Here is a 25,232-nt window from a genome sequence, read left to right as displayed (position 1 = left end):
CCCGACAATCAATCCATTGCTCCTCTTTTTTTCAAGTTAGAAAAAAAAAAAAATCTCCTTGCCTAAGTGGATTGAAATGGAGGGAGCGGGTTGGTATTTAGAAAAATACGGTAACGGCGACCGCCTTATTGGTGGCCGCAAGAGCAAAAAAGGTTCGGTTCAAATGTAGCAAATCTCGTACAAAAAGTTTGGAAATATGCTACTATTCAAGGTAGTGCAGTTGACGGTTAGCGCTCTTGCGTTAGATAACCCCAATGTTTAAAACGGAAAACACGGCATATAGGCTTTGTGCGGCTGAGCACGAGGTCGCGGGTTCGATTCCCCGGCCGCGGCGGCCGCTTTTCTGATGGAGGCGGAAAGCGAAAACGCTTGTGGGTTCGAGATTTCGGCGCACGTTAAAAGATCCTCAGGTGGTCAAACTTAATCCGGAGCCCTCCTCTACAGCGCGCCTCATCGCCTGCGCGTGCGTCGGCGCGTTATACCCTGCAAGCAATCAGAACACTGCGTATATGTACTTAGTTTAATGTCCTGAGTTCCTATGACTTTCTGGAAACTTGTGCAACAACAAAGGCAAAAGAAACGATACGTTTGCATGCCCATAGTCAGACTCTGCTGGTATTGCGGATGCCGTTTTTTTTCCCCTCAATTTCGTTAAGTCTTGATAAATTGAAATAATAAAAAAAGACAGTTACTGGACTGAGATGGTTACCGGCAAGTTGAAATTTGGAAGTCGCGTCCAATACGTGCGCTGCATGTGCTACGCTCGAGGGCCCGTTTCGTTAGCCTTCACTTGAGCAGAATATCGAAGCGGCAGAGTGGGTAAGTTGGGCTGTTTTTTTTTTTATCTTTTCTTATTTGTTTTTTAAGGACAAAAACCGCGCGTGTCAGCTTCTTTCCAAACCTGCCTGGTCTCCTGCTTGCGCGAATCCGGTGTTTCGAAGTGATACCGGCGACTCGCTCTTTTAAGCACGTTTCCTAGTCTGGCGCACGTGTGCGGCTTGTTTAATAATGCGGAACTTTGGAATGGACTGATACAGCGGTTTGTATTAATTGCTTGCCGTTAAGCGCACGGAAACGGTTGCCGGTCCTGAAATTTGAAAACCACGTCGAATACGTGCGAAGAATATCTACACACATGGCCTCTTCGTTGTCTGTCTCTTTCGCTGAATATCGAAGCGTTGACGAGTTTGGAATCGTGAAGTTTTTCATTTTTATTGTGTATGGGGGAAGGGGGCGTGTCTGCTTCTTTTCAAATTTCCCGCGCCTGCTGCGTTCCTGCATTAGTCAGCACTTCGAAATGATAGCCGCGATGTGCTGTTTCACACATTTCGAAGTCCGGTATGTGCTGCTTGTTAATTATGCGAAACTCGGGTTTTTCATTTTTGGTTCCTTTTTTTTTTTTTGGTGTTAGATTATTATTTGGAAACTATGCAGGTGGGATACCTTGCGCTATGTAGGCGCTACAAAATATGAAAGTGCGGAGAAAAACATCGTTCTGAACCTGAACGTAAAGCCTGAGCCTGACTGGAGTGACTCGGCTCCACGAGCTGAAGTTTTAAGTGCATTCATCTCCATCCCGGCAGGGGTTCACTAAGGCCAATGAAAGACGAGATTCCCATGTAACGGAAGTGATAGCAAATTTCCAAGCGTCGTCCACGAGCTTTCACCTCTTACTGGCGTTCAGCCTTCTATACAAAACGTCTACCAAACGTCTACTAAACGTTTTCTAAATATCTCCTTACGCTTACGGTTGTCTGTGGTGAACACCGTCGTTGCTAGGGGACACAATCGCCGCCTAGTCTTCCACCGTGTTCTAACCGCATCTACAGCGCTTGACGTAACGGTTATTTTTGTTTTCTCCGATCCCGAGACGTCACGGTGCCTTGATGCGTGATGGCCAGTTCTTCCTCGTACGACGCCTTTTTGTGTCCGTAACCAAGGAGCCATTGAATAGGGCCCGTGAATGGGACGCCGACACGTGGAAAATTCCCCACTGAACGACAACTGCACCTCTTTCAAACCGTGGATTGTATCGCTTGTATACACTTCCAGGATAAAACCCCAGGGACGTTGGAAAAAAAGTGTTTCGAGCTTTTAGTATGCGCGCACATCGAAATTGTCTCCGGGGAATTTCGCCCATTTTTTTTTCTCCGTCCCGGGCATGTTCTTTTCGAATACGGCAAATTGTGTTGCTGAATTGCTACTGAATAAGTGGCTTGTTTATTTACGTCTGCCCTTTTCCACGCAGCAGTAAGCCCCCGCAGGTATACATGTAACGCAGACAAGAGGACGATTTATATCTCATTGAGTAGCGCTGGCTTCCCTGGGTTGCCTTATGAAGAGTCACCATATAAATGTTAGGTGCTTGTCAGTCGCTTTCCGGTATGGTTTAAACTTGGCACTGACCTTTCTTATTTAAGCGCATATTTATATTAAGGGCGCGAGCAGACGAGCGTCAATATGTGAAAACAAAGGTGATGCCAGATATCAGCGCATTGAATGTCAGTCATTAGCCTTCACAATGTCAACGTTAACGTACAGCAACGATCAAAAGTTTACGGACCACGTAAATGGTAATTTTAGGTTATTTCTCTTCCGGTCGCAGCCCGACAAACTGCCGTGTGCATGCGAGATGTCGTATAGCTACTGAAGTTATGAAAAATACTGCACATAGTACCCCGGGCGGGCTGCCGTGCGGCAGAGAAATAACCCAAAATTGCTCCTTTCGTGGTCCGTAAACTTTTGCTCTTGGGTGTACCTTCTTGGAGATCGTCGTCTACTGACGTTTGTTAGATACTAGCGTGTCGTACTAGCGCTTCCTGTTACTGGCTGAGGGTGATAATTATATGTGAATTATTAACACGGCACGAAATAGATCGATAAAAGGGGTGCTGTGAAGTCTCCGGCTGCTTTGGCTGAGTCGATGCCGATATTGCTTCACGCTTGTTAGCTACACGAATCTCGCGAAGTCTCGCGTGCTTCGAGACGCCGCGGGAAGGGACTCCCAAGGTGTGCGTGCGCATTCGCTTGCGAATTAACGCCTTAAACACGCTTTTCACGCGTCAGTGCTGCTCGCGAAAACGACGCTGACGCAGCGACGCGCCTTTGTGGTTAAACGTTGGACACTCGCCTCCCCGGCCAGCGCCGTGCGTACGATTTATCGAAGTCTATCATTTGTTAACTGTAGCGGAAACAGGTGCAGTTGTGCAATGGTTATATATATACACTCGCGTTTGAATTGTGTGACGACAGCGAGGAAATATGTTCGACGTTCATCAACATGTCAGCTGTACGCGCGCGGAATATGTCGGGCTTTGTCATTTTCGCAGACAGCTGTTGCCGCGGCCGGCACATTGTGTTCTTTTTCTCATTTCTTTTCCTGTTCGTTATTTTTTGTTGTGTATTGAAATATTAATCCCTGTTCTTTTTGTTCCTTATTTCGTGTTTTATTTCATTTCCGTCATTTGAGCTATTTATAGCGGGTACATCAGATGCGAAAAGGCGGGAGTTGTTTCCTATATAGATAGTGTGTGCGCGTGTGCGCGCGCGTGTATGTGTGTGTGTGTGTCTAAACAAATATTATACGGTACGCGCTCTCGTACAGTCGGGGTCGGGGTCAAGAAACAAGCAGCAGCGCTATGTTACTGGTTGTATCAGGGTTGTATTCTGCGAGAGACAATGAGGGGAAGAATGCACTGTTGCCTCTATCTCCAAAGTTCTAAAAACGGCAGCTGTGTAGGTTAGAAGGCCCGCTGATCGATACTACCGCGATAACCTTCCAATTTATCCCGACCGTACGGCCGTAAACCGCGTTGTTAGCAAAAAAAAAAAAAAAAAAAACGATTTTTTTAGTCTTGCGGTCGAACGTTCGCGCACGTGATCGGGAAACTACTTCATATATATATATATATATATATATATATATAATATATATTTTTTTCTATAGCTTTAATTGGCCTAATAAATAATACTTCTAGATTAATATATGGCGCCGTACGTCCAGGACTCAATATCGTGACCGTTTCGACGAACGGAATTCGCACTTCGAACGCACTTCCAATTGGTCTCCCTGGAGGGCTGGTGGCGATCGAAGCAGCACTGTCGACTTCGGGACGTATATCGACTATGGAACGGTACGATCTCCCTCTGGGTAACACCTAGGAACCGCAGCTGCTTTATCAGTCCCTAAATGTGGGTAAAAAAAGAAAGAAAGCAGTCGTGCGTGACACCCACTAATTGATAATAGGGAACCCAGGGTTCCCACTACGCCTATGCGGTGAGCGTGTCAAAATCAATGTACACGTGTGTACACGTGCGACTTCCTTCAAGTGCTAAATAAGCACACTTCTGGGAATTGGAGCGTAACGAAAAAAAAAAAAAAAAAGACAGCCCCGTTATCGTATTTAGGGCGTGACGGTTGTCACACCTCTAAGGAAACAAGACCGCCGTCACCTTCATTGGGTCGTCCTTTATGCTGGCACTGCGGTGCTTTTCAAGTTTAAGAATGCCTGTTTGGCTTGCTTTAGCTTAAACGGTTGTCATGCATTGTCAATAACATGGTTGTCATGCGCTGCTTGTTGCATGGTCTGTGCGCCACCCGCCTCCATTCGTTTCCGGGAGGTATACGCTATAGGGTATACGCTCGCACAATTAGCAAACCAGCATGCTCACTAATAATTACGTACTTTACTAAATAAAGCTCCACCCAAGGAGGCAAGAACTATTACCGCACAACGTCTACTAGACGTGTTTTTTTCGCTCAGTGGGCTTCCTTAATCTCCCGCCTCGTCTTCATCGCTCAATGTGCGAGCAGCACGTAATGGCTAGCTTATTGGCCACGCTCTTTTCTCTGACATCTCCGGACCGTGTCGAGTCATTAGTGGAGCAGAGAAAAAGTCTGCCCATTACGCGCGTCCACGGAAGCAGCCTTTGACCGCGAATGTCAAGTTTGTCCACGAATACGCTGTTTGCGTGCTACCTGACTCCACGACCTCGTTATTTTTGATGCGGCTTTCTCTCTTAAGACGTTTAATGCCCTCGGGTTCCTCATTGCGGAGCCGTTTAGGGATCGTCTGCGACGGGTGGAGAAAAGAAGGGTTACGCGATGTCGTTATCCGAACCGAGGAAAAAGTGCAGAAGATAACGAATACGGTCGCAACACATTCATCACATGCGGGGGAGCTTTTATACGCTTCTGTACGCTGTATTAGAGAACGGGGAAGGTCCGCCCACTCTGTGCGTTGCCGCCATTAAGCGGATCTTCGGATCATCTGGCGCCGTTCTCCGAGACAAGCGGCGATGCATTACGACGTCCTTAGCACATTGCCTGGTGCTTCCTTGACGGACGGGGGCTGCAGGTGGATAGATAGGCGTCTCCTGTTATGCGGGCGGCGTATACCCGTTTACTATATATGCACGGCGTTGATGTGAAAGCCGTATACGTCTGCACCTGCATCTTTCCTTCCCGGTGAAGGTTGAACTACGACCGTAGGGACCAGTAGCTGTTCGCGCTCACCTAATACGTCGGGATTTTGCTGCACGTGCGTGCTTGGGAGGTACGGCGTCAACATATCGAAACTTTATATATGCACAAAGCTTTCCTTGAGAGGCGCCATCTGGCAAGTCGAGGAACCATCGAAATTTCCTTCCTTGAAGCGGGACGGACCTCGTAGCGCGGAAGTCTTCGCGGTTTTTTTTTTTGTTTGTTTCATTTTCCTGGTTTGGACGGTGTGTAAACAGCGCAATTAATTCCACTAATAAGCTTGTTCAACACGGTGCCCTTTTTGGGATGGGTTGTTGAGCGCCGCAATGGAGGATGTCGGAGAAATCGCGCAGGTCCTTAGGGTGCGGGAGTTTGCCCACGATACTTTTGAATGCCCATTCCCTCTCGACTTTTCTGTTTTAAGTCGAAACCGCTGAGGTTATACTTTTAAATCAATACTTCCAAGAATTTATTCCAGGGCTCCACGTTTCCCTGCGTCATATGTTGTATTTACAGTTGCCTCTGTGGGGTTCTTACCTTGAGGTGATGGTTGGATGCAGCGGAGTCCTTGTTGTCCTGGCGTAACCGGATCGGATGACGCGCAAGTTTTGGGGTATATATATATATATATATATATATATATATATATATATATATATATATATATATATATAGTCTGTAGTTGCTCCGAAGGTATGCACTAACGTGGCCTTTTCAAGAAGACTTGTGTCAAGTCCTAATGTAGAATTAGTCTCCGAGGAACGTACTTTTTACATCTTATACATGCACACAATTATAAAAACATACAATGACTTGTATAATGGCAGCGTGATGGCGCTAATAGGCAGTGCGTGCTAGAGTTCCTATATATACATATAGCTATACACAGGAACTCTAGTGCGTGCGCCCTTGGACTATTGACTCTAAACAGCGCTTGGATTGGCTTTGTGTCGTGGGAAACAGCGAAGGCAACGTCAAAGTCGAGGCTGCTCCCACGCCGCTGCACAAGCTGATTTGATTAGTTGACGAGCGGAATTGAGCAAGCTGCATCGTACGATGTCTTCGTCACGGACACGCGAAGTAGAGGCAGGTCTCAGGGGCTGCTAGTGTCGTCACACGTCAAGGAAAGGGGAGGGGGTAACTTCCTACCGCGCCCGTTGCTGCTGGTCGCGGGCTTACGGCCAAGGGAACATTAAGGGTTAAACCTGGATCGTGGGAACTCGACGAGCATAAAAAATTGCTGGCCGTGCGAAAGTACCACGTGCCAAAGATACGCCTCCCTGTTTCGGCGTAAAGCGGCCGCATGCGTAGTAGGCGAGCCCGTTTCCAGCGCTGAGACTGTCACTTGGTGGGAACGAGTGAGCTTCTTTCTGAACCAAACATTGGAGTATTGCGGTTTGCTGTACAAGCATTGCCATAAATTTGAATTGATCGGGAATTTCGGTAGCGATTTAGACATTATAAAGTTGGGCGGCATCGGAGTTGTACGAGGAAACAATGGAAGTATACATGTACACTATTCAAGTGAATCGACTACAAAAGACATCGAACGGCCGCTTGGCGTTCCCTTAGAGTGATGTTGAAGGGCATGATTTGGGAGAAACGTGGGGACAAAAAAAAAAAGACGAAAGATTGTTTTAAATGCATGTCCTGGTGTTTTGTTATGTTTTAAACAACGTCACTCTGCGCTAAAAAGCTTCCCCTGTCGCTAGCTTTGATTGCGGGTTAGTCTGTTTGATCAAAAAGAAAATATTGATAGCCACTAGAGATAAAGCCGCGTTAAAAGAAAAGAGGCTATGCGTAACTTATCTGCAGTGTGGGGGCTTGTCGTAGAGTGCTATACGACTTTATGCCGGCCACAGCGTACACTTCACAGTTCTTTTTAAAGTGAGGAGTTGGGGGCAGTGATTTGCAACCACCACTATCAGCCCCCTTTGAAGAAAAGCGGCGATCATCCCCTCTCTCTTCCTCCGTTTTTTAATCGCTTTCTTGAGCATCGAATATCGGAATATCGAACCTATATTTTTAGGTCATCGACATGAACTTCTAGCGTCGTGTTGTTCGACATTAGTCGTTTTGGGGTCGAATTGTGTATCTAAACTTGGGGCATCCCATCTGACCTAATGGCTTAAAAATGCACTTTTTCTTCGTTTCAACATTTTCTCCCTTTTCCGTGACGTCGTGCTCTGACGTCGTGGTCAGGCGATGACGTTCGTCCGATGCGATTTCCCATTTCACTCTAATAGTTCCCTCCCCTTTGATTTGCCCCCGCGAATTACCATAAGGCTCTGCTTCGCTTGCACTCTCCGAGCCGATGACTCCTCGGCGTCCAAAAATAAACGGCGTTCAACTCTTCTTCAAGTGTAGGTTTCGCAACGCATAATGTATGGTGTGTACATGCGTTGAGATAAACAAAAAGGAGAGAGGGCTAAGGTGGTGTGACGAGTGACGTTTCCCAGAGCGAGGTACGGAATGGTCAGAGACTTGCGCAAAACCGCGTCGAGTTGTGACGTGTGCCTGCAGGGAGCGCGTCGTCCTATGACGTCAGCAGTTTGCACTGGAGACAGGTCTCTGCAAAAGGTGCACACATCGCCCGGACGCTTTTGCGATGTGGACAGCGGCAGAAAATTATCGGGAATAAAAAACAGCCAAACGAAATCATCAGGGGTACTGGCCGGTTATTTATCGGAACGGTTTGTTGTGATGACGGGCTGACGGTCATTCCGGCGGCGTTGACGGCCATACATTGAGGGTTCAGGGCCGCTCGATTTGAAAACGCATCGGACTGCTTTCACTTTTCCTTAGCAGCTAGCCTTGTATCCTGCGGATTATGTTCGGCCTTGCTCACATCTTGTTTGGTGATCTGACTGCACGGGAATAAAGCGATAGCATCGCGATTCGAACCTCAATGTCGTATGCATGAAAGAGTTTGGAAGTCTGTCAATGAGCGATTACGCTGGAGATAATTGGCCACAAACGTGTATACCTTGTCATAAACATGTAGTTTACGTTCAGTTGTCGTCTCGTAAATGCGGCGTCCCAGTTTACCGGTACTGTGTTGACGAATTACGTGCACGAACTTGCACGTCCCGGGATGCGAGCTCGCATGCAGACGACGCGCTTTCTTGAAATCGTCTGCTGTGGCGCGTCGGAACCGGTCAGACTTCACTTTCACCGATTTATTGATTACGCTGACAATTGGTCCCAAAGTAGTCTGCAGCGAAGATAAGAGTTGCTCTTCTGCGCTATTTTGCACCTTCTTATCAGCACCAATAGTTCACGCACATAATCAATTTGTTCCTTCTTGCGCACTTCCCTTTATAACGTCGGCTTTCTTAATCTCTCTCTCTCTCTTTTTTTTTTCTGGGCAGCAACTTACTGTAAACGCACGCAGCATTGCGAGATTCACCCACCCGGGCCGGGTCGGGGAAAATGTGCAATGCGAATGCGTCAGTCGCTATGACGTCATGCGCGCTAGCTGGCCGACGCTGGTTTTTGTTTCATTTTCCCCCCTGCTTGGTAATTTCAAAGGGTCTGCGCCGGTTGTACTAGGCAAGGGCAATTGGTCTGTTTTTGTTATCCCTGCCGCAAAAACGCGAAACGCATGCTTGCATTGTCGCGAAAGCTCATGCAGGTTTGTGACCGGCGCTACCGTTCCCTTTATTCAAGGTTTGAACCAATAACATGCTTTATGAACAAGCTACATTTGCTTATGGCTTAACAATATTGTGTTTGTGGAGGCTGAAAAGTTTGCTGAGCGCGACAGCGCTGCCGCAAGTGTTCGTTGGTGACGGGTGCGCATGCGTGTGACCGTCTGCTTGGTTGAATTTGGCGCTCTTTATAAAACCGCGGGAAAATCGTCTGCTGTGCACATTTAGGCTCAACTTTTGATGTGTTTTGAGGTTTATATTTCGCGTACCTTCGATAAATCCTTGAGTATATACGTTGTGTTGTATTGTTGGGTATTTCCCGGAGAGAGATCACGTAGCAGACAATCCCGGCAAACGCTGAAGATTTACCGCATGTCGTCTGCGCTCATTTCAAGCCTTCATTGTTTGCTAATTATGGACCAGCTTTAGTGGCATGATTGTCTTGTTTCTCGTACACATCGGGCTTATACGTACATTTTCTTTTTCTTTCTCTGGCTGCAGGAAACCATGACAGAGGAAGACATTGTGATTACCGGCTTCTCGGCCTACTTTCCGCAAGCCGACCACCTGAACGAATTCAAGGAGAAGCTCTATGGAGGCGTCGACATGGTCACAGACGATGAATTGCGCTGGCCTCGAGGTACGCGCGCTAATTGTGTTCACGTATGCGTGTTGCAGATTCACTGTACACTAATTGACACGTGCGGGCAAATTGATGTGGCGGGAAATTTGAGGCAAGTAATGTGCTCACGTCTCTTCATCTCTGGGCCTTCACTAATTCTCCGTTATAAACGGAGCCTGAGAGCGTGACGGAAACCGGCATCCTTGTGGAGGAGCGTGTGGCAGAGAAAAAAGTTGGGTGCAGTGGCGTCAGACGTGTCTGAGATAGCGCCACGAAGACAGTTGTGGATCCGTCCTGATAGACGTGAGGGGAAAGCCAGCGGATAATTCGAAAGCTCGCAGATTTTTTTATCAGAGGAGAGGATAGCCGTTTACCCTCTCCCTTGCACCAGGGTGGGAAGCTGCACACAACTTGGGGGTGGGGGTCCGTCGTTCAAAGAGTCTTCGAGAGAAAGAGAGAGAGAGAGAGAGAGAGAGAGAGAGAGAGAGAGAGAGAGAGAGAGAGAGAGAGAGAGAGAGAGAGAGAGAGAGAGAGACTGTGTTTACAGCATTGGCAAAAAAAATGGGGTAAAAGTCATGGGAAATCACTTCTTAGCAATTTTGCAAGTGCAAGAAAGACTTTAAAAATGAAGATGAGTGTGAGTGTAACTGCTGCAACATTTAGAGCATGACAGAGTGGAAATGAATGATATTGACCCTGACCAGTATTAAAATCTTAGTAGAGGGCTCAGGGCAGAATTTTTTTTTTTTTTGTAGAACATCACGTGACGAAAATGAAGACTGGTCCTCGTGTGTTTTCTGGTGAAAACAGTACACCCCTGTAAAAGTACTGCCACAATTGGTGGCCACTGAGAAATAAAAAATAGCATAGCATCTGTACGAAAAATGTAGCGCAATTTACAAACAGTAGGCTGCATGGGCCGCCATGACACGAATGTGTGAACTGATCTGTTCTTCCAACTTAATGTTTTTGTTGCTAGCAATGGCAGGGGCGGCAGAAGGTTAGGTGGGCAGATGAGATCAAGAAGTTTGCGGGGATAAATTAGTCGCAGTTAGCACAGGACCGGGGTAATTGGAGAATAATGGGAGAGGCCTTTGCCCTGCAGTGGGCGCAGATATGATGATGCTGCTGCTGCTGATGATGATGGTGATGATGATGATCCTTCTTCTCCTCGGCCGCCCGACGCAGGCATCCTGGGCCTGCCCGAGCGCCAGGGCAAGATCCGGAACCTGTCGTTCTTCGACGCGCAGTTCTTCGGCGTGCACCCCAAGCAGGCGCACGTGATGGACCCGCAGTTGCGGATGTTCCTCGAGACGTCGTACGAGGCCATCCTGGACGCGGGCTACGACCCGGCGACCTTGCGCGGGCGCAGGGTGGGCGTCTTCATCGGCTCCTCCGAGTCCGAGACGGACGAAGCGTTCAACGTGGACGCCGACAAGATCGACGGATACGCCCTGGTCGGCTGCTGCCGGGCCATGTTCTCCAACCGCATCTCCTACTCGCTCGACTTCAAAGGTGCGCTCGCCTTCCTTTGTGCGCTGCCTGTCTCGATGGTGGGGGGTACGGTTTGGCAGGTAACGTGTAGCGTTGGCTAAATTGAGGTTAAATTGAGGGAGACTCTGCGAGCAATAGAACATGTACCATCAAGGGGCAAGAAGAGAGCAGAGTGGGTCAGGGAACAAACGCGTTTTACGGACATATTCGTAGAGATTAAGAAGGAATGGGCGTGGGCTAGGCATGTAATGCGACGGCAAGATAACCGTTGGTCATTGAGGGTAACAGTGGATCCCTATAGAGAATCGTGTAAGTAAGCACAAAATGAACAAGGACGAACGAAGTGAACGCGTCCTTGTTCATTTTGCACTTACTTACACGATGAATAACCAACTCGCCCAAGAAACCACTCTGATGAAGTATATCCCTATAGAGAAGGCAAGCGTGCCAGGGGGCACCAGAAAGTTAGGTGGGCAGGTGAGATCAAGAAGTTTGCGGGGATAAATTGGTCGCAGTTAGCAAGGGACGGGGTTAACTGGAGATACGTGGGAGAGGGGCGTGGGCAGGGTGATGATGATGACGACGATGATGATTTAGCGTTGGTAGATTACAGAGGATTGTCTTAGTCTTAGAAGCACCCTCAAAACAGAGGCGAAGATTGAAGAAAGAGACTACGCGGCGCTTCGTCCCTGTTGTTCTTTTTTTGTCCCATCGCTTCTGAATTCCGTCCCCGTTTTGAGAGCACCTTCAACTCCAAAATGAGCAGTTACCAACTAGCCCCAATTGTCCATTGTACTGGTTCACAGAAGAAACTTGTGTTGAGGCTGGTTTACCTTGAGGCAAAACAGGCAGAACTCGGGAGGAATATGTGATGGGTAAAAAGAATGACAGTGGAATCTCAAACATAGGGATTGTTCCACAAGAAAAGGTGCCTTCAAGTGGCCGACTTAGTGTATAGTAAAGGGCTCTCCCCCAACCGGGAGAAGTGCCCTGGGAGCAAAGTATACGGAGGTGAAGAACTTTCTTGGAAAGTGGAAGGTAGAATAAGTGTAGCTTTTAGGTAAAGTTGAACTTAGTCAAAAAGTTGAGTTTAGTAGGAGGACTTTGTTAGGAGGTTCAGACGTAGTTGGGGCGTCAGTCTTGGTTGGAGCGTCGAACATAGTAAGAAAGCTGAACTTAGGAAGTAGAACCCGTAGAAGTTGGTAGGTAGTTGAAACAAAGAGCAGCATAGATAAACATTTTGAGAGCCGTGATCAAGTGAGGCTGCTGTGAAACTTCAGCAGGTAGATAAGACTGGTGTTGTCATTCATCCTGTGTGGAACAACCACTGGCTGATGATGATGATGATGGAATGGGCGGTGATAATACTGAGACACTTTTGACGCCTTGACGCAGGCCCGAGCTTCACAATCGACACGGCGTGCTCGTCGACGATGTCGGCGCTCAACCAAGCCATGCTGGCGCTCCGTTCGGGGCAGTGCGACTCTGCCATCGTCGGCGGAAGTACGCTCACCCTCAAGCCCACCACCTCGCTCAACTTTTTCCGCCTGGGCATGCTGTCTCCGGACGGAATGTGCAAGGCCTTTGACTCTGACGGTAAGCGTTTCCGGCTTTTTTCCTTCGTTTTGACAGTGTATCGTCTCTATCGATACTCGTTTACTTTAAATGGGGCACATGGGTCTTTGATCAAAAACTTTATTTTTACAGTCGTGATGATAAAAATTGGGGGGGAGCATATGTAGTTCTTCATTCTGATTGTAGATATAAAATGTGTTTTTGTGTAAAACGACTATATTTCGAATTCATTCGGGTTTTATATTTCATTTTTTGACAGCCTTTGTAATAAAACTGCTGTCGGGATTCAGCTGAACAAGGTGCCAGTGAACTGTGCACAAATGAAGGAGTGCAATAAGACTAGCAGTATCATTCTAGCTGGTCTGTAGCAAAAGTTACGACAGTGGGCCTTGAACGCGAAACAGAAACGGTCGTAACTTCCGCTGCGGACCAGATAGAATGATGATGTTAGTCTTCTTACACTCCTTGATTTGTGCATAATTCACTGGTACCTTGTTCAGCTGCATCCCTCCAGAAGTTCTTCTACAAAGGCTGTCAAAAAAATAAAGTATAAAAATCCAAATAAATTTGAATAGTCGTTTTGCGTAAAAACAAATTTTATAAGTACAATAAGAATTGAAAACTACATGTGCCCTTAGCGTTCATCATCATAGCTGCAAAAATAAACACTTTTGGTTTAAGACCAGTGTGCCCTCTTAACGGAAAACACACACAGGAGAAAATAGGGTTGCCACCTTTCCCCGAAGAAAAAAGTGGCCCTTGGGGTGCTATAAGAACGTTGAATTTGTGTAAAAAAACAGATGTTTCCTTTGCTTTTTTTACATGCAGTGTCATGTCATTTACAGTAGCATTTTCCTACAGAGAAATCCACATAACGTTTGTACTGAAAGTGATTCAGATTTTGGTTATTGCTCTGAATGTACTGCAACGAAACGTAACCGCCCTTGCCGACCACGCCAGCGGTATTTCGTTGTGTTGTTCTCTTTAATTTCTTCCATCTCAGGAATCGCGCTCGGCCACACAGTATTTTCTCGGCTCGCGTGTCTTTGCACAGCTTGTCGACGCATTTATCGCCGTAGGTGCGGTATTGACGCTTGCAAAAGCCCAAAAAAGAAATACCCACGGCACAATGGCCAAAAAACTGGCCCATGTCGGCCGGTTTTAGGTACAGACCGGCAACCGGCCCGCTGTCTAAAAAAACCGATCAGGCCGGTCGAAAACCGGTCAGGTGGCAACCCTAGGAGAGAATGGGAGAAAAGGCTTACCTTTGTCCTTCTGGATGCAGGCAAAGGGTACGTCCGGAGTGAGACCATCGGTGTCTTCTTCCTCCAACGGGTCTCCGAGGCCCGTAGAATCTACGCCAAGCTCATTCACACCAAGGCCAACGCTGACGGCTACAAAGCGGAGGGTAAGTGCTACGCGCCTTGTGGAAATGCCTTGTCCACTGCACAACTGGATATGCGGTCGTTCTCTCTTGAGCACTGTGCTGGTCAGCATTTGTCAAAGCTTGGAGGTTGCTGGAGCTATCCTGAAGGGCCCAGACAACACTGGCCGTTTCTTAACCTGAAGACAGTATGCAAGCTATGCATAAACAATCCTTAGCGAAGGGCCTTTAAATTTCAAGTTTGTCTTCTACAGTCAAACCTGGATGTAATGAACCTCTCTGCAACAAATTTCTGGATTTAATGAAGTCTTTCAATTCCCCATTTCCATCCCCCATTGAAGCCAGTGTGTTCGCAACCTCTATGAAACGAAGGCGTTGTGACGGTTACCTTGATGTAACAAAGTCTCTAATCTGATCAGTCATTGCTTCTTGCACTTTTACTAAAAATTCGGGCGGAGAAATGCACTAATTTAGCTAATACTAGCAGTACTGTTAGGAGCCAGCAGCCACGAAAACGTATAGAATCACCTAAATACAGAATTCATCATGATGACGATGAATGAAGGGGCTAGCACCAACCCCTGGCTAACCTAGCAGCCACTTCTGGTTTTGCTTGCATAACGTGATACCACACCAGGTAGGAAGAGTAGCTACACTTCACTTTTTTTTTTTTTGCCCGCAACGCAAACTACCGTGCGTTTCTATGTGTGAGTGCGGTGTCGGTTCTAGACTCGCAGGGGGGCCATGCAGACAAAATACAAGTTTGTTTTATTCGAAAGATTTCATGTTTCGTAGTGCCCCCAGCACTTGTCTGGCAGGAAATGGCCGTAGGGAGCATCTTTAATTTCCCGGTGAGGCCTCTCCCCTGGTCCACTGGGTAGGCTAAGGTGCCACATAAATGCCGGCCGACCTGCTCCCCTCCCACGGAGAGGACCGGGCTGGCCTACACGTGTGCTTTCGTGATGTCTGCCATGAAGTCTGGGTATTCAAATGAACTTCCACTGCGTCATTACGCTCTGCAGCCTTGCGTATCGTCGCTCCTCCCAGATGGCACTAGCAGAGTCAGCCTCTGAGCGTTGTCCATCGTTGCCTTGTTTTCGACCGTATTTGCGTCCGGCTTGTTTTTGTTTCAGTAGGTAGTAGTCGTTTTGTGTAACGTGAAGCATGCTCGACAAACAGGGTCACGTAAGACAACACTGCTTACGCCAGTTGGCCAGTGTCGTGTGTAAGGCAACTCCAAAGCGGCGGACTGTTGTGCAGCTGCGACAAGCGTAGTGCGTCCAGTACCAACAGCAGTGCACGTCGGTACTTCTTTGCTTACGTGTATTTTCATAACTTCCATTGTTTAAAACCACTCCATTCCTACTGGTGTAAAATGGATATGCGTTACATTTAAGCGCAAATAGCTCGTTTGACAAGCTTATAAGCCCTGCCTTATTTGTGTTTGCTTTTGCCAAGCTCAGTCAATCGCACAGCTGGCACATACGACATCATAGGTTCTGTTGCGGCAAATGAGCTAGTGGGTCACATAGCCGTTCCCTTTTTTCCTAATCATATAGCTTATTTGAGTGAAGTGTGCGTTAAAAGTGGTGTCAGTATGATTCTAAACGAGGCAATCTTTTGAATGAACCAAACTTGTGTTTTGTCTGCATGGCCCCTTTAATTAAGTTTTGAGTGGCTAGACCTGCCTGTCGGTGTGTAGTCGCACGTCTCTACTGCTAGCTGTGGTATCGATTCATCGGTGATTAGTAGCAGTGACAAACTCGCGCAGTTTTTCACTTTGAAATAAAAACTTTGAAGCGTGTGTTCACATTTCAGTGATGCCTAGCATTGTGATTTTTGTTCTGCTTCGTTCGCGTAACGGAAGCCTCCGTGTAATGAAAAATTGCGGACTTGCATCAGCTTTGTTATATCCAGGTTTACCTGTAGTATTTGTCCACATCTATCTATGTTCTATCTACATCTATCTATGTTCTATCTGTCTCTTCTATGCCTACATCAATAAGTTGCGCTCTACTTTTGCTCGCCTTGTAGCAGCTTCCTAGGCGAGCGTATCCAAAGACCAGTGTGAAGGTTCGCAGTGTGAAGGCTCTCTACGTTTTCTGTCGCAGGGATCACCTTCCCGTCGGGACAGGTGCAAGAGGAGCTGTTGCGCGAGGTGTACGCCGAAGCCAAGGTGGATCCGACCAAGGTCGGCTACGTGGAGGCCCACGGCACGGGCACCAAGGTGGGCGACCCCCAGGAGCTCGGCGCCATCAGCAACGTCTTCTGCAAGCCCAAGCGGGACGTGCCGCTCAAGATCGGTTCAGTCAAGAGCAACATGGGCCACTCTGAAGGCGCCTCGGGTGAGCTGTCGGCAATTTTTTTTGTTCGTACTGCCGTTAAGGCTTGACTCGGGATTTCTGTTGGCCTTTTTAGTTTCATTGAGAGTGTAAGGTTGTAGCGTTATTGACCCTCGTGACTGGAAAGGTTAATTCGTTCTGAAGGGGCAGCTGTTTTAGGGGCGGAGCTCCTTAGGGCCTCGGACTGTCGCCGTCTCCTGTAATCGTCGTCGTAACTGTCGTCTCATGTAGTCACGGTACTAAAACACCGGGACACTTCTTTACACCTCGCACTAGAACGCTCTGTGCTTCAAAGACGAGAGACTTTTACAGGGAAGCTGTATGCCTCTACCCCCAACAGTTTTCATATCCGTGGGCAAAAACGCCAAGGCACCATGAATACACTTACACACTGCATGCTTCGCCCCTCCCTAGGTTTCACGTTAGTGGAGATGGACCGGGTTTTTTTTCCCCCACTTTCTTCACTGCTAGACGCAAACAATCGCCAGTCCCTTGACTGCGTCCACTGTCGTCCTCTCGCAGGCGTCTGCTCGATGGCCAAGGTGATCCTGGCCATGGAGACCGGCACCATCGCGGCCAACCTGCACTTCAAGGAGGCCAACCCCACCATCCCCTCGCTGCACGACGGCACCATCGAGGTCGTCAGCAAGCCGACCCCCTTCCCGGGCGGCCTGGTCGGCATCAACTCGTTCGGCTTCGGCGGCGCCAACGTCCACACCATCCTGGAGTCCAACCCTGGACCGCACGTCGACAGCCTGCCCCGCGAAAAGCCTGAACTTCCGAGGCTCGTCCTCATGCCTGGCAGGAGCAAGGAATCCCTGGAGGTGAGCCTTCTTCCTTTCCGGTTCTGTCTGCTGTCTGTCTGTTCTGTTCTGTTCTGTTCTGTCTGTCTGTCGGTTCTGTCTGTTCTGTTCTTCCAGTGCTGTCTGCTGTCTGGGAAAGTTTTTTGATATCACATGGAACTAATTTTACAGCTGATTAAACTTCGGTGTTTGAAATGAACACGCAAAATGGTTCCTTGCCACTGGCGCCACCAAAGTTTAGTGAGCTGTAAAATGAGCTCCAAGCTATGCATAAAAAAAACCGCTCCGTTTATTGCATTCACCGGGGTTCGTAGTACTGGGAAATATAAAGATTACAGTTTTATGACCAACACTGTTTTGTCTTCTATTGTTTGACCAAAAATGGGTAATTATCTCTAATTATCCGGGGAACTAATTGATAAGCTGAAGTAAATTATAACATATTTGAAATCAGAGGGAAAAAAGCAGGACGACTGACAAGTTTCGCAAAGTTTACTTGAAAATTAAAAGAAGTTGTTTTAAGACCAGTGTCCCCCCTTAAGTTTTGTGCATAAACACGGCAGACTCTTGCGATACTGGGCCAATAATAATTGCCTTCAATCGACGCGCTCATTCTTCAGGCCACACTGGACCGGATGGAGGCGGAAGGGCCCTACCCGGACTCTGCGTACGCGCTTTTGAACCGCGTTGGCCAACCCAGCATCAACCAGTTCCCCTACCGCGGCTTCGCCGTGGTCCCCGTGGACGGCTCCGGCAAGGACGTCATCAAGGGGGTCGAACAGGCGCCGTTCGAGAAGCGGCCCCTGTGGTTCGTCTTCACGGGCATGGGATGCCAGTGGAACGGCATGGCTCGGGACATGATGCAGTTCGACATCTTTGCCCGCTCCATCCACAAGTCGCACGAGCTGCTCAAGCAGTTTGGCATCGACCTCCTCGACCTGGTGACCAGCGACAATGCTGACAACCAGACCATGGTGTCGCCGTTCGTCTCCATCGCTGCCATCCAGGTTGGTATGGCGTGCTGTCGGTGCGGTTTAGCTTCAGCTTGTTGCTCGAATACTCTTGGCGCCTGTAAAAATGTTCCGGCCGGTCTCGTTGCAGTCCTGAACTTCGGGGTCAGTCTGCAACTGAGTGTAGCTGCAATCTATGGGTTATTTTCCACTTTTGTGATGGAGGCGAAAAGCAAAAACCGCCCGTGTGTTCGAGATTTCAGCACTTGTTAAAGATCCCCGGGGGGTCAAAATTAATCCGGATCCCTCCGCTACGGCACGCCTCATCGCCTGCGTTGCGTCAGCGCGTTAAACCCTACAATCAACGAATCAATTATGGGATAGTTTGTTGCTCCAATGCTTTTAGGTTCCTCAGCTAGTCTATTTGGGCTAGAGCTTGGCACACTGCTCGGCACTTCAATCTTGAAACCTAGAACTTAGTCCAGTCTAGCAACGATTGAAGATAGAACTGAGATGCAGTATTTTTCAGCTGTACTGGCTTCAGCTGTAGTCAATGGTTTAGTTCACCGCTCTGACACTTGTAATTTTCTAGGACTAGAACATCAGCCAGTCTACCCAAGCTGGAGCTCGGTGCTTTGTTGGGCACTTCAGTCTTGCGACCTGGAATTCGGTCCAGTCTAGCAGCAACTGAAGACTGAATTTAGGGTCAGTCTTTACAGCTGAGGCCAGTCCAGCTGAACTCTGTGTGTTAGTTTGCTTCAAGTGCTTTTCATCGCTTTGGTGGTGAAAGCTAGAACTCAGTCCAGTCTAGCCGCAATCCAGGCACTTGGGTCCTTATAGTTAGAATGCCTGATCAGTCTATATCAGTCCCATATGCGTGCTAACCATGTTGAAGCATCAGATTTTACGTTCAAAACTTAGCAGGAGTTCAATTGATTAGTGGACAGTAAAACTGCCGTCCTAACTTGTCCACAACACTTAGAAAGTTTGAGTGAACGATAGTGCTAATGTTTGTGTTCTTTTTGTTTGTTTTCCTCTCCCAACAGGTGGCGCTGGTAGACATGCTCCGTGCGGTGGGCGTCAAGCCCGACGGCATTGTGGGCCACTCGGTGGGCGAGATTGGCTGCGCGTACGCCGACGGCGGATTCACCGCTGAGCAGACTGTCCTGTGTGCCTACTGGCGAGGGCGGTGCGTGGAGCTGGGCAACCTGCCCAAGGGAGCCATGGCTGCCATCGGTGAGTGCCTTCCTGGCTTCGGGGAGCGTCTCTTATCCGTGTCGTGCAACAAAGTCCACAGTAGCTGCCCCAGCTTCATATCCTATTATCCTAATATAATTTCATTACTGTGTAACCATGTTTAAATCATACCTCACGGAGAGGAAGAAATTTTGTGTGCAGAATAGCTTAACTGGGAAGCAAACATTAGAAGTTCTGGGCCCGTTTGCCCGAACGCGATAAGTATAGGAATAAGTTCTCAACTACAACTTCAGCGCTGTCTAGGTAATAAGTCGTGTGCCCGAAACGGATAAAAACGCTCGGTTAAGGTAGCGTTTGGGTCGGGTTTTCTGGCAACCGGCTTATTTGACGTGGCCGACTTTGACTTATTGGCGTCCTATTCGTCAGAGGGAACTTAATCGGGAACTTATGCGGACGGGCAAACGGGCCCTGGTTTGGGGCTGAGCGTAACTGCATCGTGTCTTTATAGACGGGTTTCCACTGGACCACTGTATAATTATACCACCCTGCCAAGTTGACACTGTATGATTATAAATGGTATTTTTTGTAGCACACACCCCGGGGGTATGATGATGATGATGAGGAAATTTTTTATTAGGAAGGAATGGACCAAAGGTTGCTGGTGCGAAAAAAAGGGGAATAGGGAAGGAGGAAGACGCCCACTAAATCATGTTCGCCAGTCTGTGGGAAATATTTTAACATTTTGCAATTTCGTTCCGTTTATTCCTCTAGGTGCAGTGCAACTAACTACCCCAATTTTATTTGTTAGACTAATCTATCATTCTGTTAGTGCAAAAATTGACCCGTTCTGGTTGCACGAAATGATGGTGTATGCGTTTTTTAAGATATTTCGATAAGTTGTATTCCAAATACACCCCATTCTGGTTTCCAGTATTCCTTTCTCGACAGCGAGGTATGCTAGAAGCCACGTTCATCGTACAACCTTAATCCACGACTGGCATTTCCAGCAGAGTAACGTTGCGAGTCCTTTTTTTTTACTAATTGCAGTAAGAGTTTGGGGGGGGTGGTACTCCGTTGAATTAACGCTACTCTCTTGAAGTAGCCACTCTCTTTCGTCCTTTGTCTAATTGTTTGCGCTGTAAGCATTAATTCTTTTTATTTGAGTAGCGTACAAATCTCGTCGCTGCATTTGCGAGCCACACAATTGTGTTTGTGATCCGAATCCTCGTGCAGCCTTGAAACGTTGCGTGAGATGTCGCGTTGCTTGCTTTTTTTTTCCCCCAAGGTCTCACGTGGGAAGAGGCCCGCAAGCGTTGCCGGGACGGTGTCATCCCGGCCTGCCACAACGCCGAGGACTCGGTGACCGTGTCGGGACCCGCCGAGGCGGTCAACAAGTTTGTGGAGGAGCTGAAGGCGGAGAACATTTTTGCCCGCGAGGTGAACAGCCTCAACGTGGCCTTCCACAGCAAGCACATGCAGAGCATCGGACCGGCTCTTCAAGAGGCCCTCCAAAAGGTGAGATGATGGACGGCAAAGTCGTGGTGGCCATTGTCTCGCGTTGCGGTTTCGTTTGCTTGGTAACACTGGCAGCATAGGTTGATTAACTTTAGCACCATGGCTGCTGTGCGTTACAAATTTTTATCGCATTTATTCTGGTGCTTGTACAGTAAATGCCGTAGGCACAAAATTCGCCTAGTGAATAGTTTTTTGGATACTTGAGCCGGCTTATATCCTATTTGTTATATACTCATCACCATGGCTAAGAAGTTGCAAAGATTAAAACGATGTCTTGGGATAGATTAGCAGCCACCACGGCTGTTTTTTTTTTTCTTCTGTTTTCTGCATCAATAACAAAAAAAGGGCCTATGTTCGCGATCTCGGCTGATGTTAAAAAGTCGCTAGTAACTCAAATTAATATGTGGTTCTTCCTTGCAGCATGTTTAATACCCCTGGTGTAGCTTCGGTGCATAAAATCGTGGTGTGACCTTGCCTTGCTATACGTTTGTGGGAAAAAAACACGAAAAGCACTTATCACCGTATTCTGAATGCTTTCTGCATTTGAGCCTTAAGTCAAGGAGGTTCTTGAAAGTGATTTTTACATATAAAGGCACTGCGGTATCCTCCAATGAGCTGAGTGGAAGGAACACAAATTCGTCCATTAGTTTGGCGGGCCGAAGAGCTTGTAAAGCTGAGAGATGCATTGCTCTATATGGCTTTTTAGGGCTGGGGGCTTGCAGCAGTTGCGCCACAAAGCTTTGACAATATACAGCATGTGCATCCCCTTATTGGAGCAAGAGTTGCTTTTTAAATGCTATGTTTTATTGAAGGACATTAAATAATGACAGTGAAAGGCATAACATGCAAGAGCTGCTTTGACCCAGTGTCAAAAAAAAAGAAAGAAAACAGCCCTTTTCCCGCAACAAATACGTGACATTAATGTTCATTGGTCTGTTTCTCCCATCGTCGTTCATCAGGTTGTTCCGGAGTCGAAGCCCCGCACGGAACGTTGGGTCAGCTCATCTGTGCCGGAGTCTCGCTGGAACGAGCCCATTGCCAAGCGCTGCTCGGCCGAGTACCACGTCAACAACCTGCTGTCGCCCGTGCTTTTCCGCGAGGCGCTCACGCACGTGCCCAAGGATGCCGTCCTGGTCGAGATCGCACCCCACTGCCTGCTGCAGGTGAGTCGTCCCGTCATTCTGGTGGGATGGGCGACAATTGGCACTGTTACTGTTTTGCACTCTTGTTTTGTGCCCAATGTTTTCTATGCTTTCTAAGCAAGTTTTGCAGTTTTTATCAGACGTCGTTTTTACAGCTCTTTTCATATCATCCATAATCATCCTGGCCCTGTACACCAGCCATGTTCATGGATTTTAAGTCGCTTCGCTTTTGTTTTCACTGATAGTTTAGTATTTTATTGTACATGTGAGTTATCATCAAAGAACCTTGTCTTTGGCGCTCTTTGCCCTTGGAGGCCTTCCACCATTAAACCCAAACCATCGTCATGTTTTGGGCTCTTCCGAAAGTTACAGAGTTTTACTCGAGTTGTTTGGCGTTCGGCAGAGTGCAGACAAAACTGTCTAGCCGTTGTCTCTTGGCTGTCCATGACTATTTTTCTAATTACCCAATCCTAAGCTGCAAATTCTATACAGAATCGTTGCTGCCTCTTCTTCATAAGAGTACTTTGTACTCGTCTTCACACCCTTGTTCTTTATCTTCGTCATTCCCCCTGTTCTTACCACTTTTCTGCTGAAAGTGTACACGGAATTATACCGACTTCTCACCTCCGAAGTTTAGGCACTATTCTTCTTCCTACTTTTCTGATGCATAAGGGCTCTTCGTATTCTTCTCCACGCCCATGTTTTTTATCAGGTTCCTCATGAACATTCATCCGGCTTCTCTGTTTATGTGAACATCGGATTGTCCTAAAGCCTTTCCCATTCTCTCCCATGTCGCTTTGGCAGGCCGGCGTTTCGTATTGTTGATGCCCCCTTCGTAATTGTCCTTGTAACAATTTCTTCCTGCTCTTCTTTGGGCAGTTCTCTATTTGTTTTATTTTTTATTCATTTATGATACCCTGAGGGCTAAAGGCATTACAGAGGGCAGTGGTCTGAGGGCAAAAGAAAACAGCAAAAAGAAGTTGAGATACAGTATTACAGTAAAATCGTTAGCATGATGTAATAAAAATTTCAGCTGTTAGCCATGACAAACAGACATTACGAAAGCTCCTGATTATACAATGTTAGCTAGAACATTTTGAAACTGGTTGTAAACATGGAAGCTCTAAACCCTTTTCTCCCCCTTTTCGGGTCTCCCTCCTGATGACAGGCCATCCTTCGGCGCGCACTTGGCCCCAGCGCCACCTGCCTGGGCCTGATGAAGCGCAACTCGGACAACCGCCCGTTCTTCCTGAGCACGCTGGGCAAGCTCCACACGCTGGGCGTCCAGCTCGACCTGACGCCCCTGTACCCGCCGGTGCCCTGGCCGGTGCCACGCGGCACACCCAACATCTCGCACCTCGTCAGCTGGGACCACTCGCAGAGCTGGACCGTCGTGGGATGGAGCGACTTCGCCACCTCGGCACAGGTGAGCGGAGGGAGCGAGGCGAAGTGCTTTGGAATCTGGAAAAGAGTGGCACAGTTGGTGGCTCACTCCGGAGTGATGTGCGACTTGAAACGAGGCTGTGATGTCATGTAGGGGGTTACGACATATATGGGGTTAGTACGTGTATGGGGTTACGATGGGTATGGGGTATGACGGGTATGGGGTTACGACGGGTATTGGGTTACGATGGGTACAAGGCCACGATGGGCACAGAGTTATTACGGGTATGGAGTTATTACGGGTATGGAGTTATTACGGGTATGGAGTTATTACGGGTATGGAGTTATTACGGGTATGGAGATATTGTGGGTACGGAGTTATTGCGGGTACGGAGTTATTACGGGTATGGGATTACGCCATGTATGAGGATTGGAACAAGTAAATAAGTTCAGAACAAACGGCGACTTCCGCGTCCATTGCTCTTAACACTGGCATGGCTCTCACGTTATATCCAGGTGTCTGAGGAAGTGATTGAGGTTGACCTGGAGGCCAACGAAGGGGACGCCTACCTGGCCGGTCACCAGCTCGATGGTCGGGTGCTCTTCCCCGCCACGGGCTACATGGTGCTGGCCTGGAAGTCCCTGGTCAAGCGCTCTGGAAAGCCCTTCCACCAGGTGCCCGTGGTCTTTGAAGACGTCACCCTGCACCGCGCCACCATCCTGCCCAAGAGCGGTGAGTTGTAGTCCACCTGGCCTGAGGATCCAGCCAAACTGATTAGCCCCTTACGCTCTGAGCCAGGGGCGTACGAATTTGTTTGCGCATTACGGTCGACCTGTTCAAGTAATCTTACGGATTTGCATGACTAATGCTCAGGACCTTTTAGGTTGCTTTCGGATTTGTTTGGCCATTGTCACGGAACAAAAATATATATATTGGAGGCGAAACAGCCCATTGCGGTGGGCGTGTGTGAGCGACCAAATAATGTCGCAATGAAAACTAGTGCAGACGGCTGTGACGGCAATGGAGAGGGTAGTGGCACCTGATAGACGAAATGATAGCGGCTACAAGTCATTCCAGGGCTACGCGGTGAAATGCTGATTGTGACAGCCACGCAGTTTTTTCTCCCGCAACAGGTGCCGCTAACTTAACCTTGGCCAAGCGCTTGCCACGCTGTCTGGTCGGCCTATGAAGGGACATTTCTCTTGTCTTGCTCTTGCTCTGCGGCCATTGTGAAAGACCTCTCCAAGGTTGCTTACGGATTCGTTTGGCCGTTGCACAGGGCCCGTCCGCTTCCTGGTGAACATCATGCGTGCGTCCGGCGAGTTTGAGGTCTGCGAGGCCGGCACGGTGGCGGCGAGTGGCCGCATTCGCATAGCTGAGGAAGGCGAGAAGCTCCTGGACAAGGACCCGCCGGGTGCGCCGGCTGAGACAGTCTCCTACGAGCTCAACACCGAGGACATCTACAAGGAGCTCAGGCTCCGGGGATACGAGTACCATGGACTCTTCCAGGGCATCATCAAGGCGGACCTTGAGAGTGAGTCCGTTTTGCCACGCTTCTTTCCGTGTTTAACCGCATGTCAGTGTTAGGGTTACACCAGCCGTTGCTGAGCTGAGGATCTGTTCATTTCATTTTATTTCATTTTTGTTTATTTTACCCTCAAGGCCAGAGGCTTTACAGAGGGGATCATGTAA

The 25,232-nt window shown here is 48.2% G+C and overlaps 1 protein-coding gene across 1 annotated transcript in view; it reads left to right on the top strand.

Moving 5' to 3' along the window:
• Fasn1 (Fatty acid synthase 1) overlaps positions 1 to 25,232 on the top strand; it is a 50,623-nt gene that overhangs the window by 6,902 nt on the left and 18,489 nt on the right. Inside the window, exons 2-14 of the mRNA XM_077670097.1 lie at positions 9,634 to 9,772; positions 10,943 to 11,269; positions 12,644 to 12,844; positions 14,109 to 14,231; positions 16,319 to 16,552; positions 17,072 to 17,373; positions 17,973 to 18,359; positions 19,349 to 19,538; positions 20,785 to 21,014; positions 21,974 to 22,177; positions 23,325 to 23,582; positions 24,056 to 24,272; positions 24,820 to 25,074. Of these exons, the coding sequence (XP_077526223.1) occupies positions 9,640 to 9,772; positions 10,943 to 11,269; positions 12,644 to 12,844; positions 14,109 to 14,231; positions 16,319 to 16,552; positions 17,072 to 17,373; positions 17,973 to 18,359; positions 19,349 to 19,538; positions 20,785 to 21,014; positions 21,974 to 22,177; positions 23,325 to 23,582; positions 24,056 to 24,272; positions 24,820 to 25,074 (3,061 nt within the window). The 5' untranslated portion in view covers positions 9,634 to 9,639. The remainder of the gene's footprint in view (positions 1 to 9,633; positions 9,773 to 10,942; positions 11,270 to 12,643; positions 12,845 to 14,108; positions 14,232 to 16,318; positions 16,553 to 17,071; positions 17,374 to 17,972; positions 18,360 to 19,348; positions 19,539 to 20,784; positions 21,015 to 21,973; positions 22,178 to 23,324; positions 23,583 to 24,055; positions 24,273 to 24,819; positions 25,075 to 25,232) is intronic.

The sequence above is a fragment of the Haemaphysalis longicornis genome, unplaced genomic scaffold (genome assembly GCF_048455015.1).
Source record: "Haemaphysalis longicornis isolate Haplotype H1 unplaced genomic scaffold, Haemaphysalis longicornis Haplotype H1 scaffold_5, whole genome shotgun sequence".
Lineage (NCBI taxonomy): Eukaryota > Metazoa > Arthropoda > Arachnida > Ixodida > Ixodidae > Haemaphysalis > Haemaphysalis longicornis.
Note: the sequence above shows the minus strand (reverse complement) of the source record. Positions and strands in the feature narration are given on the sequence as shown.